The sequence below is a fragment of the Cervus canadensis genome, chromosome X, assembly GCF_019320065.1.
Source record: "Cervus canadensis isolate Bull #8, Minnesota chromosome X, ASM1932006v1, whole genome shotgun sequence".
NCBI classification, from domain to species: Eukaryota; Metazoa; Chordata; class Mammalia; order Artiodactyla; family Cervidae; genus Cervus; species Cervus canadensis.
Window position 1 is genome coordinate 49,216,507 of NC_057419.1, and position 14,528 is coordinate 49,231,034.

Genomic DNA, 14,528 nt, shown 5'->3' on the forward strand with positions numbered 1-14,528 from the left:
CCTGTAGACTGTGAGCTGGTTTCTATATCCTCCACAACCTAGAAGCATGGCTTTTATGAAGGGAATGCCCAACAAACATGTGTCAGAGTGAAAGGAAATCTTTAGGGCTGGCTGTGTACTTAAATGGAGATGCAAGGGAGAACTAGACAACACAATTGCTTTGCTGAGCAGTGCCTAATGATATGATTTCAGTATGACTCTCTGAGGCCTCCAAGAACTACTGTGTGGCAGTAAAGGGCTGCCACTTGCTGTCCCTCTTGTATATCCCCTCCCCCTTCCCAGACAGAGGTACCTCTAAGGGTCACAGTGGCCTTTTGCCCCACTATCTTCTCCCTCTGCTCTGCAGGGATGCTCTTACTTGAGTCTTGTATATAAAACTGGATGTTTTACACTCTCACTGAACCATCTGTTCATGCCAATTGCTCTCTCCTTTCTTTTCCTTCACATATTTCTTTATTGTCCTTTGTCTCTTCAGTGGCTTTTCCACTTTTCTCGGCTTTATAGTGAACAGGGGGCATCTGGGAGACAGTGTAAGTCAAGCAGAACTATCATGGCTCTTATCTTCCAGTTTGGGATTCATCTTGCTAATGTGAGTGTATTTTATATCTTAGAAAGTTAGAGCTAGGAGGGATCTCAATTGATTATTTCAATTTCATTATGAGAGAACACTGAAGCTGGGAGGTGTCAAATAATTTGGCCTGTACTCTTCATCATTAAAGACTTATTTTCCTTCTAATTATAGGTCTGAAGCCCTTCTGGAAGATTAAGGGTTATGAACACCCACTAGAAAACAATCAAGCACTCTAAATACATATATATCTCCAGGTATATATCTCCTTGGGTGGTAGAGATAAACATGCAAATATTTTAGAGGAAAATGTTCACATGTGGTAGTATGGTTTACAAAATCAGTATCAGCTCTATTTAACATGTCTGTCTGTCTACCCAGCACTGCAGGGGACCCCAAAGAACCAGAAACTTGAATTTCTGTCTTTTTATGAACCTTATTGATTGCATTTTAATCATACTTACACTGCCTGCTTAATAAAACTCACTTTATTGACTTTTTTACCTGAAAACATCATCATGTGTTGAAAATTCCAGCCAATCTTGTGCCTTCTGCCCAAGTTGAGGAAGAAGGAAAGTGGGTAGATGTGGGCGGCTCTGCCCAAGAAGATGGCAACCTGACCACCAGGTGGAGGTTAAGGGCTCAACATGTTTCCCAAATGGCATTTTCACACAACCTCTGATTGAGTAGAGAATTTCAGGAATGCCATGACACTTTGTTATGATCAGGAGAGTTGCACAGAGAAGGCAGGCTGTCTCATTTGCCTCTAAACAAGTCTCAGCAGTAAGTGGGATTCGACTGGCCAATTTTTCCAACCTCCAGCTCACAGAGATAATTTCTGGCCTGTTAAACACACTGCTGTAACTTTTTGATCTGATTAAACTGATACAGACCAAGTCTCTGATCTATCTAAAAAAAAAATGAGTCCAGAGAGAAGCTAAGGTACCATGACTGTGGTGCAGAGTTAAGAGAAGTAAAGAGTGTGTTTGGACTCTACTGGGAGGAAAAAAAAATCGTAAGAAGAAAAAAATTACTAACCTGAGTCAAACTATAAACAGAAGGTTTGCTGGGTAAGGTTGTAAGCTTTGGTAAACATTCGGGGTGTGTATGACCAGGAAGAGCCTACAAGTAAGAGGTGGAGAAGCTTACAGTATTTATACAATGAAGACACATTCATTATTCCTCACAAGGATCAGCCTGGGGAGAGTTCTCTGCCAAAGTTGCTAACGAGTCTTTGGGGAGGTAAGAGATGGAGGAAAGGCAGAGTGTGGAAGAGGAACTCACTGCGCAAACCAAAGAATTCAGGGAAGCTGGTCATTCGTCACTTGCTGAGTTTAGAACAGAGCCCAACAGAGCGAGGCACGCCGCCCTGCTCACAGCAGGAAATCACTGTGTAAGCCAGAGGAACAGGGAGCTTCCGTTTCAGCAGAGCAACCACCAGCTGCCGGAGCTGCAGCTGTTTCAGGCAGAAGCGAGGGTGGGACTCTCTTCTGCCTTCCCTAGGATATAATTCGAACTTCTCCTCTGCTGCTTTTATCTCTCTCCCTCTTTTCCTTTTTGCTACTGTTGTGTTTGTTTTGTTTTTAACAGGAGGGAAGAGCAGTCCTCAAGTGGAAGTGGCCTTCAGGATTCACAGAGGCCCTGGCTCCCCGCTGAACAAGCCCCCCACACCATAAACAAGGGCAGTGCTTTCACTATGTCTCACAGGATGCCATGCTAAGAATACAAATCACAGCGACATGCAAGGTCTTTCTTAAGAATAAAAACACTGATCTGCCAGATCTTTAGCTCTTTGTCTGGTGAGTGTGTAAACCTAGGAAATGAGCCCAGTTGAAGCAGATAACACTCTTAAAAGGCAGGAGTCTGGCATGGCATGAGGCCACTGTCTCTCTCTCTAGCTGCTTGGTGAGTATCAGTTATTCCTCCACAATAAGTGAAAAGCTCAGAAGAGAAAAACACTCCTCTTTGGGGGGCCAACATCCCAAGATCTAAGGATACCCATGAGGCCTCAGAAAAGGCAAAAGGGAATAGGCAGCAATAGTGGCCTCCTGCTCTGGGTTTGGAGCTGAACTGCTATAGTTTCAAAGCCCAAAAGAGTTCACTTTAATGAAAACAATAGGGTCTGAGGCCAAGAGAGCAAAGCCCTCATCTATCAATGCACTGCTGGGCATTCATGTATCTCCTCACTTCAGAGGAGCCAACCCCTAAACTGTCTCTCGTCCAAAAAACTGCTGTCACAATGGGACTAAATCAAGGAACCAAGCATTTCTCCATTTTATCTTCCATTCCTCTCCATTTCCTTTTTTGAGAAAAAAGGAGGGGGATCTTTTCCACCATGGGGAGGCGTGGGTGAAAGCACACACACCATGTGCAGGCTGCCTGTAACCGCGTGCAGTTGAGAGCAAGGGTCACAGAAACTTAACCTCTTGGATTGGAATTCATGTGCCAATGAGAAAAAAACAATTTGGGGGACAGATATGGGTTGTCGATTTTTAGATCTCTTAGGAAAGATGCTTTACAAAACAAACTACCACCTGCCAACCACCTGTGTAACAGAAAGGCCATCTGACACAGAAAATGAAGAAAAGGTTAACTAGAAACAATACCCTGAATATTCATTGGAAGGACTGATGCTGAAGCTGAAGTTCCAATACTTTGGCCACTTGATGTGAAGAGCCAACTCACTGGAAAAAACCCCTGATGCTGGGAAAGACTGAGGGCAACAGGAGAAGAGGGTGACAGAGGATGAGATGGTTGGATGGCATCACCAACTCAATGGACATGAGTTTAAGCAAACTCCAGGAGATGGTGAAGGACAAGGAAGCCTGGCATGCTGCAGTCCATGGGGTCGCAAAGAGTAGGACAAGACTTAGTCACTAAAAACAACATCAACACAGAAAACTCAGAAAGGGCAACTAGAATCAACATCAGTCCTTGAAATCAAATACTTTTAGCTTTATACATTACCACTTAAGCCTTCTTCTCATCATAAAGACACCATGAACCAGTGCTGGTTCAGTTACCTCCCCGCCAAACCAGAGATTATTGTTGTTATAGCTTCCCTGGAAGCAGTCATCTCTCTGTGTAGAAAATGGTGGAACCAAAAAAGGATACAAAAGCTCCAATGATGAAAACAGGGCTGAAAACATGCTTCTGGAAGGTAAACAGTGCCAGGCCCATGTAGGAGAAGATGAAGTTCTCTGCCAGGAAGTGTAATACCTCAAAGAGCTGCACGGAAAGGGAAAAGCAAACCGTAAACCCCATGGGTCCGCTCCCTCGTATTACAGATCACTGGTGAGGACACACTGCTCTCCCTCACCTGCTTCGTTCGGCTTCTGGATTCCACTGACAGATTGTTGTAGGTGTAATGAGCTTGTGTGATTCCACAGAAAAGGACAGCTACCACACCTGGCAAGAGAATTCAAGAAAAATCCATAGGGGGCAGGGAAAGAAGCTGGAAACAATCTCTCCCTGAAACAAAAAGTTAAGGTAGGAAAAACCAGCATATCCCACTTTCTGAAAGTTTTGGAAAGTTGCCTATTACTGAAAGTGCCCCCGCCCCCACTTCTCATATCAACCTTTGCTTCTCCCAACTCTGCTCTCCTTCAAAGTCAAGGCCCTCAATTTTCCCCCTTGCTCCAGTTTTAAGGGTATTCTCTCCCCTCTTCTAAACTCCTACTGAATTGACCACCTCGATGTGGCATTTCGCATTCACTCCCTCATAGAGACTGTGAAGTGTGTACCAGTCACACAGTTGTCATATTCCTCTCTGTTTGCTGAATGAATGAATTTAATTTCAAACCAATGCTTAGTATTTTTGCATGGTCCAGGGATTCAGACAAAATGGATCCAGAGTACTAGTCCATTTATCCCAGCCCTGAAAAAACTAGATTTCTGGTTAATAGTGATTATTTTGTTGTTCAAGACAATTAACACACCTGGGGCTTTGCCTATATATTTACAGATGGTTGTCAAGTTTTAAAGGAAGTAGGTCACATAAAGATACATTGCAGTATTTAGAAAAGATAATGAAAAGCACTTCCTAATTACCTGGGTTACGGAGAGCAACTATACTTGAGTTTTCTAACAGAACAAATCCAATGATTACGTTTTTTTAATGAGAGAATGTGAAGAAGTAACACAATCACCCACACTAATAATCTATGAATCTAGCACCATAAAAACACAGTCTTGAAAAGTGGTGATTAAACAGACCAGACACAAAACAAGGAAAAATTGTGCTCACACTCATCTGAGTAGATGCAAAATGATCTTTAAAAGGATATATATTTTGCTTGTTATCACTACTGTCTGCAAAGTAACGTAGCAATTCAGGGGAGGATACAAACAAGGTGGGCTTCCCTTGTGGCTCAGCTGGTAAAGAATCTGCCTGAAATGCGGGTAGACCTGTGTTCGATTCCTGGGTTGGTAAGATGCCATGGAGTAGGGAACGGCTACCCACTCCAGTATGCTGGCCTGGAGAATTCCATGGACTGTATAGTCCATGGGACTGCAAAGAGTTGGACACGACTGAGTGACTTTCACTTTCAATTTACAAACAAGGTATTAATATATTCAGTAACTTTTGCAGCTAGGCATCTACTTGTGGTCAGAATGAGTACTCAAAGATGTAACTGAGTTTGAAACAATAAAGCTTATCCTTTAAAAAATATATAGCTTTGGGGGAAACTAAACTATTCCTAAGGCAGCACACAGGCCTCACTCGGCAATCCTGCATATGGACATTCTGTGAGCGGTTTATCAACTCCAGGCCACAGCTATTAAGAATTTTGCCCTCCCCCCAAGCTCCCACAGCTCCAGCCACAGTGAGGGTAAAGGCGACCCAAGGGCAGAGGAAACCCACCTGTGAACCCACAGGCTTCCGCCAAGAGGAACGTGCTCCACGACATCAAAAAGAAGAGTGCAGTCTCCAGCAGGGGAAAGCAGTGCAGCTTAGTGAACTTGGTCACGTCAGCTCCTGTCAAGGAACTGTCTCCAGCAATGAGTATCATGGTCACTGAGAATCATTCTCTGTTAGCCCAGGACCCCTCCCCAAAGGGCTACTCTTTCCACTTCAACTCTTCCTTTGGGCCCCCAAAGCTGCTGCATGGTTTTGAATATAAAGAAAATGAAGTTTCTCCAGTAGAATGGAGGTTTCTGAGGGCTGGGAGTCCAGGGATAGGGAGAATACTATTCAACAGGCACACAGTTTCTGTTGCAGATGATGAGAAAGGTTCTGGAAATGGTGGCGGTGGTCACACACCACCAGTGGATGCACCTAACTCCACTGAATTGCATATTTAAAATGGTTAAAGTGGCAAACTTTATGTTAGGCATATTTTACCACAATTAAAAAATAATAATGTAATATATCAAAAACCAATGAATTGTACACTTCAAATGGGTGAACTGTACAGCATGTGAATTTCCTCTCAATAAAGCTGCTTTTTTTTCTTAAATCAAGCTTTCCAAGAGAACTGGAAATGGGCTCTCTATGCTCCTTGGCAATGCCCATATTTCTGAGATGCACAGTTGAGGCCTGAGGTATGACTTGCAGGTGGGTTCCGGCAGTGCTAGGAGTGCCTCAGGCAGGCGTCGGAAGATGAGGCAGGGAGACTCTGACCTCTGTGGACTACTAAGGCCTGAGTCCATCACAGGTGCCTAATGCACGCATGAGGGAGAGAGGGAGGGAGAAATGCACAACTCCAGGGGTAACTACAAAGAGCTGTCACTTTTTGGGATTGGCAATTCCCTTCCTCACACTGCCATTCCACGGAGTGGTGGCGGCGCGGGGGGAGGGGTGGGCAGCGCAGCTTAGAACCATGTCATGAGTGGTTTCACTGAGCAATATAAGTCCTCAGAGCATCAGAGAGCCTTGAGGAAGAAAGCAATCTACATCTGCACGGCCCAATATGATAGCCGCTAGCCCCATGTAACTACCCAACACTTAAATATGGCTAGTCTGAATTGAGATATCCTGTGAGAGCAAAATACACACCATATTTCAAAGACTTGGTACAAAACCTGAAGGGATAAAATCTCATCACTAACTTGTATAAACTCCATTAATAGTGTATCTACTGTAGGCTGAAAAGATGGGGCTCACATTTGTGGCTCCCATTACATCTGTATTGGTCCCTGCTGATCTAAATGCTATTGGAAGAAGATCTGATGAAGAACTCAGCGCACCTGTGGAAGGCTTGCCTGCTCATTCCAACACTTTGCTTTTATGCTGGTTGGTTGACTGGCTTGTTGGTTTTTAACTCAATATCATGCAGTCCTTGGCTTAAGGAAGGCCACCTTGCTATAATTCCCACAGACAGCCCCTGGCTAGTGAAGGCCATGTTAGCCCCATATGGCCTGGAACAGCGGATGACAGCAGCCAGTCTGGGGCTAAAGTAATTCACAGCCTGCTTCCTTCCAGCCTCCTGACAGGTGGTCTCCAATTCCCAGCCTCCTGGCTCTTCCACTGTTTCTGTGCCGCCTCCCACACCCCCCAAATGACGCTTCCTCCAAGTTCCTATCTCCAACTGGTTTATAGGAAGAAGAGAAACACAAAGGTGAGGACACAGCTAAGCCCAGAGCTACACTCTCAAACATTTTCTCTGACTTAACTAGGCCATCGACTGTCAAGTTTCACCAAAGGGTGACATTTCAGGGGCCCCCCAGCCCCCAGTGGAACAACCAATTTAAGATTCATTTCTGAAAGGAGGAAATGAGAACTTTCTTTTCACAAGTGCAAGGTCACATATCATACTCAGGCGGGTACAGAAACCACAGAAAGGATATTAGAGCAGTCACGACACCAGTCACAGCTCCCATGGTAAAAGAGCCACTAAATATACCTAGAAAAATGCCAACTGATTTAAAAAAGGCAGCAGCATCAAAGGCGTGAGTGTTCAGCCCCGCTGGCTGGTAGGCAACAATAGACCTGGAGTTTAAAGAGAGAGAGAATTAGAAAATACTGGGCTGGTTTTACACCATGGTACTTACAAGTATCGACAAACATAGGTATCTACACTCTGTGGAGCACTCCCCATGGTGTATTCATTTAATTTAACTTGCAGTCGCCATATTATGAAGGTATCAGCATTCTGATCACTGCCCACTGGACAAAGCAGCATAAATTTATCAACTAAGACTATAAACCTCATTTAGAAAAGCACCCAATTCAAAATTTAACACTTTTAAGGTGGGCCTCTAATTTTAGCCCAGAGCATTCAGGAAGCCAGAGTCTCTTTTCCCAGGCAGAAATATTGTTACTTACGAGGACAGTACAATGGCAACAGCATCATTTAGGACACTTTCTCCAAACAGAAGTGCGTAAAGGTCCACGTCTGCATGCAATTCATTAAATATCGCCAGTACGGTCACTAAAAGATGGGCCAAAAGCATATAAATTGGTTGCAGTTTCTGAATGAGGAGTGATATGATGCTTGATTCTAACAACACTGCGCTTTCCACTGTAATCCCATCACACTTTGAAAATACTTCTACTACAGAACTTTAAAAATAATCACAATGAATGTGACTTGGCTCTACTGATAAGTTGAAATCACTTTTTAGGCAGAAACCCTATTCTATTTTTTATTTTATTGAAGTATGGTTGATTTACTATGTTGTGTTAATGTCTGCTGTACAGCAAAGTGATTCAGCTATACACATATATTCTTTTTCATATTCTTTTCCATTATGGTTTATCACAGGATCTTGAATATAGTTCCCTGTACTATACAGCAGGACCCTGCTGTTTATTTATTCTATATATAATAGTTTACATCTGCTAATCCCAAATTTCCAACCCATCACTTCCCTACCCGCCTCCATCTTGGCAACCACAAGTCTGTTTTCTATGTCTCTATGTGAGTCTGTTTCTGTTTCACAGATAGGTTCATTTCTGTTGTATTTTAGATTCGACATATAAATGATGTCATATGCTATTTGTCTTTCATTGTCTTATTTCACTTAGTATGATAATTTCTAGGTCCATCCACATTGCTGCAATGAAACCCTATTTTATTGATCATTGTGCTCCCAGATTCCAGCATAGGGTCAGGGCACAGAGAAGGCTTTACTAAAGATCTGTAAAATAATGCAAGTCCTCATTTAAGACAGACTATACATAATTACACTTCTCACGGGTTTCACATTTCACATTTCACAATCAACTTTTTTCCAGACCAGCAGCTCTCACACTTTTCATCTCAAGACTCCTTTACATCCTTAAAAAATTCTGAGGCTGGCAAAGAGTTTTAGTTCTGTGGGTTATAGCTTTCAATATTTACTGTATTGAGTAAAACAAAAAATTAAATATTTATTCATTTAAATTACTAGTAAACTATGTTAACATTTTTTACTGAAAAATAATAATTTTTTCCATAAAATAGTGTAAAGACAACTACTGTTTTACATTTTCTCAGGTCTTTTTAATATCTGAAGTAATGGAACATGGTTTTCACATCTGTTTCTATATTTGATCAATAGGGAGTTACTATCACAATTATGTAAGCCCTGGAAAACTCCACTCAACAGTACATTTATAAGAATGAATGTAAGCAAAAAAGACTAATGATAATACTACTATTATTCTTAAATCAGTTTTGACCTTATGGAACCCCAAAAGGGTATTGGAGTTTCTGGATTTTGGTTCTACTGAAAGTTGGGGCCATATAACTCTTTGTCTTGGGGGCTACCTGGTATGCCATAAGATAGTTTAGCAGTATCCCTGGCCTCTACCCACAAGATACCAGTAGCACCAAACACTCTCCCCTGCCAAGCTTTAACAACCAAAACTGTCTCCAGACATTGCTGAACATCTGCTGTGGCAGGGCAGAATCATCCCCAGTTAAGAAGCACCACTCTAATCTGTACATGCAGGTGGGGTTCACTCACAATATTCACATTCAACTACCTTTTGTTTTGTTAGTTTCTGCCATAAGAAACTGAGAAACTAAACTCACTTCTTTAGCTTCCCTTGTGGTGAGTGCCACCTCCTGCTGCCTGGAAGAGGGTGAAGACTAGATACAGTGTGGTCATCTTGCCTCCATGGGGCAGTTAAGGTATGTCTGAAATCCAAAGGTAGTGCACTAGAAAGACTGAGTGCCTGATTGTCATGGGAGCCATGGCACCAGCTCGGAGCTCTTAGCCAAGATAAACAGCTCTCTGTTTAAGTTAGCATTAGCCAGACCATCCCGTTATTTGCAACCAAACGCATTACTTACTGAAACAATTAGAATACACCCAGATATTTAGCAGTATTATAAACCAACCACTTTTGTAACCATCATCCAGTGGAGGAAATTGCCACTTTGCCAACCCCCACAGAAGTGCCTCACAATATATTCCATCCCAATCTCAGTTCAATTCAGTTCAGTCCCTCATGTCTGACTCTTTGCGGCCACAAGGACTGCAGCACGCCAGACCTCCCTGTCCACCGCCAACTCCCACAGTTTACTCAAACTCATGTCCATTGAGTCGGTGATGCCATCCAACCATCTCATCCTCTGTTGTCCCCTTCTCCTCCTGCCTTCAATCTTTCCCAGCATCAGGGTCTTTTCCAATGAGTCAGTTCTTCGCATCAGATGGCCGAAGTATTGGAGTTTCAGCTTCAGGATCAGTACTTCCAATGAATATTCAGGACTGATTACCTTTAGGATGGGCTGGTTGGATCTCCTTGCAGTCCAAGGGACTCTCAAGAGCCTTAGCCAACACCACAGTTCAAAAGCATCAAATCTTCAGTGATCAGCTTGCTTTATAGTCCAACTGTCACATCCATACATGACTACTGGAAAAACCACAGCTTTGACTAGACGGACTTTTGTTGGCAAAGTAATGTCTGCTTTTCAATGTGCTGTCTAGGTTGGTCATAACTTTTCTTCCAAGGAGCAGGCATCTTTTAATTTCATGGCTGCAGTCACCATCTGTGGGAGCAGTGGCTGCATGGCATGGGGGCAGCAGTGAGGAGATACCCCACATCTAAGGGCAGAGAAGCCCCAGGAAGATGGTAGGTGCTGGAGCAGCAGCTGCATGGTGGCTGCATGGTCCTGGAGTAGCTCTGAGGAGTTACCCCATGTCCAAAAGCAAAGGAGAAGCCCCAGAACGATGGTTGCTACTGCTAAGTCACTTCAGTCGTGTCCAACTCTTAGCGGCCCCATAGACTGCAGCCTACCAGGCTCCTCCATCCATGGGATTTTCCAGGCAAGAGTACTGGAATGGGTTGCTATTGCCATCTCCAAGAATGACGGTAGGAGGGGCAAAATCACGTTTCGAATCAAACCCCACACCTGCCAGAAATACTTAGAGGGCTCAAACAAACCTTGTGTGCACCAGGACCCAGAGACTGAGACAGAACTGTGTTTGAGTGTCTCCTGTGGAGGTACAGGTCAGCAGTGGACTGCTGTAGGGGCAGGAGCTCTGGGTGCAGCAGACTTGGGTAGGACATATATCCTCTTGGAGGAGGTCGCCATTAACCACATCATAGAGCTGCCAGAACTTACACAGGACTGGGAAACAGACTATTGGTGGGCAAAAACAGAAACTTGTGTGCACCAGGACCCAGGAGAAAGGTACAGTGACCCCACAAGAGACTGACCCAGAATTGCCCTTAAGTGTCCAGGAGTCTCCGGCAGAGGCATGGGTCAGCGGTGGCCTGCTGCAGGGCTGGGGGCACTGAGTGTAGCAGAGCATGCATGAGACCTTGTGAAGGAGGTTGCCATTATCTTCATTACCTCCACCACAGTTTGGCCCAGGTAAATAACAGGGAGGGAACACAGCCCCATCCATCAACAGAAAATTGGATTAAAGATTTACTAAACATGGCCCCGCCCATCAGAACAAGACCCAATTTCCCCCTCAGTCTGTCTCTCCCATCAGGAAGCTTCCATAAGCCTCTTATCCTTCTCCATCAGAGGGCAGACAGAATGAAAACCACAATCACAGGAAACTAACCAACCTGATCACGTGGACCACAGCCTTGTCTAACTCAATGAAATTATGAGCCATGTCGTGTAGGGCCACTCAAGACGATAGGTCATGGTGGAGAGTTCTGACAAAACGTGGTCCACTGGAGAAGGGAATGGCAAACCACTTCAGTATTCTTGCCTTGAGAACCCTATGAACTGCATGAAAAGGCAAAAAGATAAGACAATGAAAGATGAACTCCCCAGGTCAGTAGGGGCCCAATATGCTACTGGAGATCGGTGGAGAAATAACTCCAAAAAGAATGAAGAGACGGGGCCAAAGCAAAAACAAAACCCAGTTGTGGATGTGACTGGTGATGGAAGTAAAGTCCAATGCTGTAAAGAGCAGTATTGCATAGGCACCTGGAATGTTAGGTCCATAAATCAAGGCAAATTGGAAGTGGTCAAACAGGAGATGGGAAGAGTGAACATTGACATTTTAGGAATCAGCGAACTATAAAGGACTGGAATGAGTGAATTTAACTCAGATGACCATTATATCTACTACTGTGGACAAGAATCCCTTTAGAAGAAATGGAGTAGCCATCATAGTCAACAAAAGAGTCTGAAATGCAGTACTTGGATGCAATCTCAAAAACAACAGAATGATCTCTGTTCATTTCCAAGGCAAACCATTCAATATCACAGTAATCCAAGTCTATGCCCCGACCAGTAATGCTGAAGAAGCTGAAGTTGAACAGTTCTATGAAGACCTACAAGACCTTCTAGAACTAACACTCAAAAAAGATGTCCTTTTCATTATAGGGGACAGGAAAGCAAAAGTAGGAAGTCAAGAAACACCTGGAGTAACAGGCAAATTTGGCCTTGGAGTACAGAATGAAGCAGGGCAAAGGCTAATAAGAGTTTTGCCAAGAGAATGCACTGGTCATAGCAAACACCTCTTCCAACACAAGAGAAGACTCTACACATGGGCATCACTAGATGGTCAATACCAAAATCAGATTGACTATATTCTTTGCAGCAAAAAATGGAGAAGTTCTATACAGTCAGCAAAAACAAGACTGGGAGCTGACTGTGGCACAGACCATGAACTCCTTACTGCCAAATTCAGACTTAAATCGAAGAAAGAAGGGAAAACCACTAGACCATTCAGGTATGACCTAAATCAAATCCCTTACGATTATACAGTGGAAGTGACAAACAGATTCAAGGGATTAGATCTGACAGACAGAGTGCCTGAAGAACTATGGATGGAGGTTCGTGACACTGTACAGGAGGCAGGGATCAAGACCATCCCCAAGGAAAAGAAATGTAAAAAGGCAAAATGGTTGTCTGAGGAGGCCTTACAAATAGCTGTGAATAAAGGAGAAGCAAAAGGTAAAGGAGAAAAGGAAAGATATACCCATTTGAATGCAGAGTTCCAAAGAATAGCAAAGAGAGATAAGAAGGCCTTCTTAAATGAACAATGCAAAGAAGTAGAGGAAAAGAATAGAATGGGAAAGACTAGAGATCTCTTCAAGAAAATTAGAGATACCAGGGCACATTTCATGCAAAGATGGGCACAATAAAGGACAGACGTGGTATGGACCTAACAGAAGCAGAAGAGATTAAGAAGAGGTGGCAAGAATACACAGAAAAACTACAAAAAAGATCTTCATGACCCAGATAATCATGACGGTGTGATCACCAACCTAGAGCCAGACATCCTGGAATAGGAAGCCAAGAGGGCCTTAGGAAGCATCACTACAAACAAAGTTAGTGGAGGTGATGGAATACCAGTTGAGCTATTTCAAATCCTAAAAGATGATGCTGTGAAAGTGCTGCACTCAATATGCCAGCAATCTGGAAAACTCAGCAGTGGCCACAGGACTGGAAAAGGTCAGTTTTCATTCCAATCCCTAAGAAAGGCAATGCCAAAGAATGCTCAAACTACCACACAATTGCACTTATCTCACATGATAGCAAAGTGATGGTCAAAACTCTCCAAGCCAGGCTTCAACAGTACATGAACCGTGAACTTCTAGATGTTCAAGATAGATTTAGAAAAGGCAGAGGAACCAGAGATCAAATTGCCAACATCTGCTGGATCATCAAAAAGCAAGAGAGTTCCAGAAAAACATCTATTTCTGTTTTATTGACTATGTCAAAGCCTTTGACTGTGTGGACCACAACAAGCTGGAAAATTCTGAAAGAGATGGGAATACCAGACCACCTGACCTGCCTCTTGAGAAATCTGTATGCAGGTCAGGAAGCAACAGCTAGAACTGGACATGGAACAACAGACTGGTTCCAAATAGGGAAAGGAGTACATCAAGGCTTTATATTGTCACCCTGCTTATTTAACTTATATGGAGAGTACATCATGAGAAAGGCTGGGCTGGATGAAGCACAAGCTAGAATCAAGATTGCCGGGAGAAATATCAATAACCTCAGATATGCAGATGACACCACCCTTATGACAGAAAGTGAAGAAGAACTAAAGAGCCTCTTGATGAAAGTGAAAGGGGAGAGTGAAAAAGTTGGCTTAAAGCTCAACATTCAGAAAACTAAGATCATGGCATCTAGTCCCATCACTTCATGGCAAATAGATGGAGAAACAGGGGAAACAGTGGCTGACTTTATTTTTTTTGGGCTCCAAAATCACTGCAGATGGTGAGTGCAGCCATGAAATTAAAAGATCCTTACTCCTTAGAAGAAAAATTATGACCAATCTAGACAGAATATTAGCATATTAAAAAGCAGAGACACTACTTTGCCGACAAAGGTCCATCTAGTCAAGGCTACAGTTTATCCAGTAGTCGTGTATGGATGTGAGAGGTGGACTATAAAGAAAGCTGAGTGCCACAGAATTGATGCTTTTGAACTGTGGTGTTGGAGAAGACTCTTGAGAGTCCCTTGGACTGCAAGGAGATCCAACCAGTCAATCCTTAAGGAAATCAGTCCTGAATATTCATTGGAAGGGCTGATGCTGAAGCTGAAACTCCAATACTTTGGCCCTCTGATGCCAAGAACTGACTCATTGGAAAAGACCCTGATGCTGG

At 43.4% G+C, this 14,528-nt stretch overlaps 1 protein-coding gene across 3 annotated transcripts in view; it reads right to left on the bottom strand.

The window, feature by feature from the left end:
* SLC9A7 (solute carrier family 9 member A7) overlaps positions 1 to 14,528 on the bottom strand; it is a 155,926-nt gene that overhangs the window by 44,484 nt on the left and 96,914 nt on the right. For 2 of the 3 annotated variants that reach the window (XM_043457957.1, XM_043457955.1), the window contains exons 6-11: positions 7,836 to 7,941; positions 7,358 to 7,499; positions 5,433 to 5,538; positions 3,888 to 3,976; positions 3,683 to 3,796; positions 1,073 to 1,184 (exon numbers count right to left, since the gene is read on the bottom strand). In XM_043457957.1, the coding sequence (XP_043313892.1) occupies positions 1,073 to 1,184; positions 3,683 to 3,796; positions 3,888 to 3,976; positions 5,433 to 5,538; positions 7,358 to 7,499; positions 7,836 to 7,941 (669 nt within the window). The remainder of the gene's footprint in view (positions 1 to 1,072; positions 1,185 to 3,682; positions 3,797 to 3,887; positions 3,977 to 5,432; positions 5,539 to 7,357; positions 7,500 to 7,835; positions 7,942 to 14,528) is intronic. The other variant, XM_043457958.1, reaches the window with a different exon arrangement.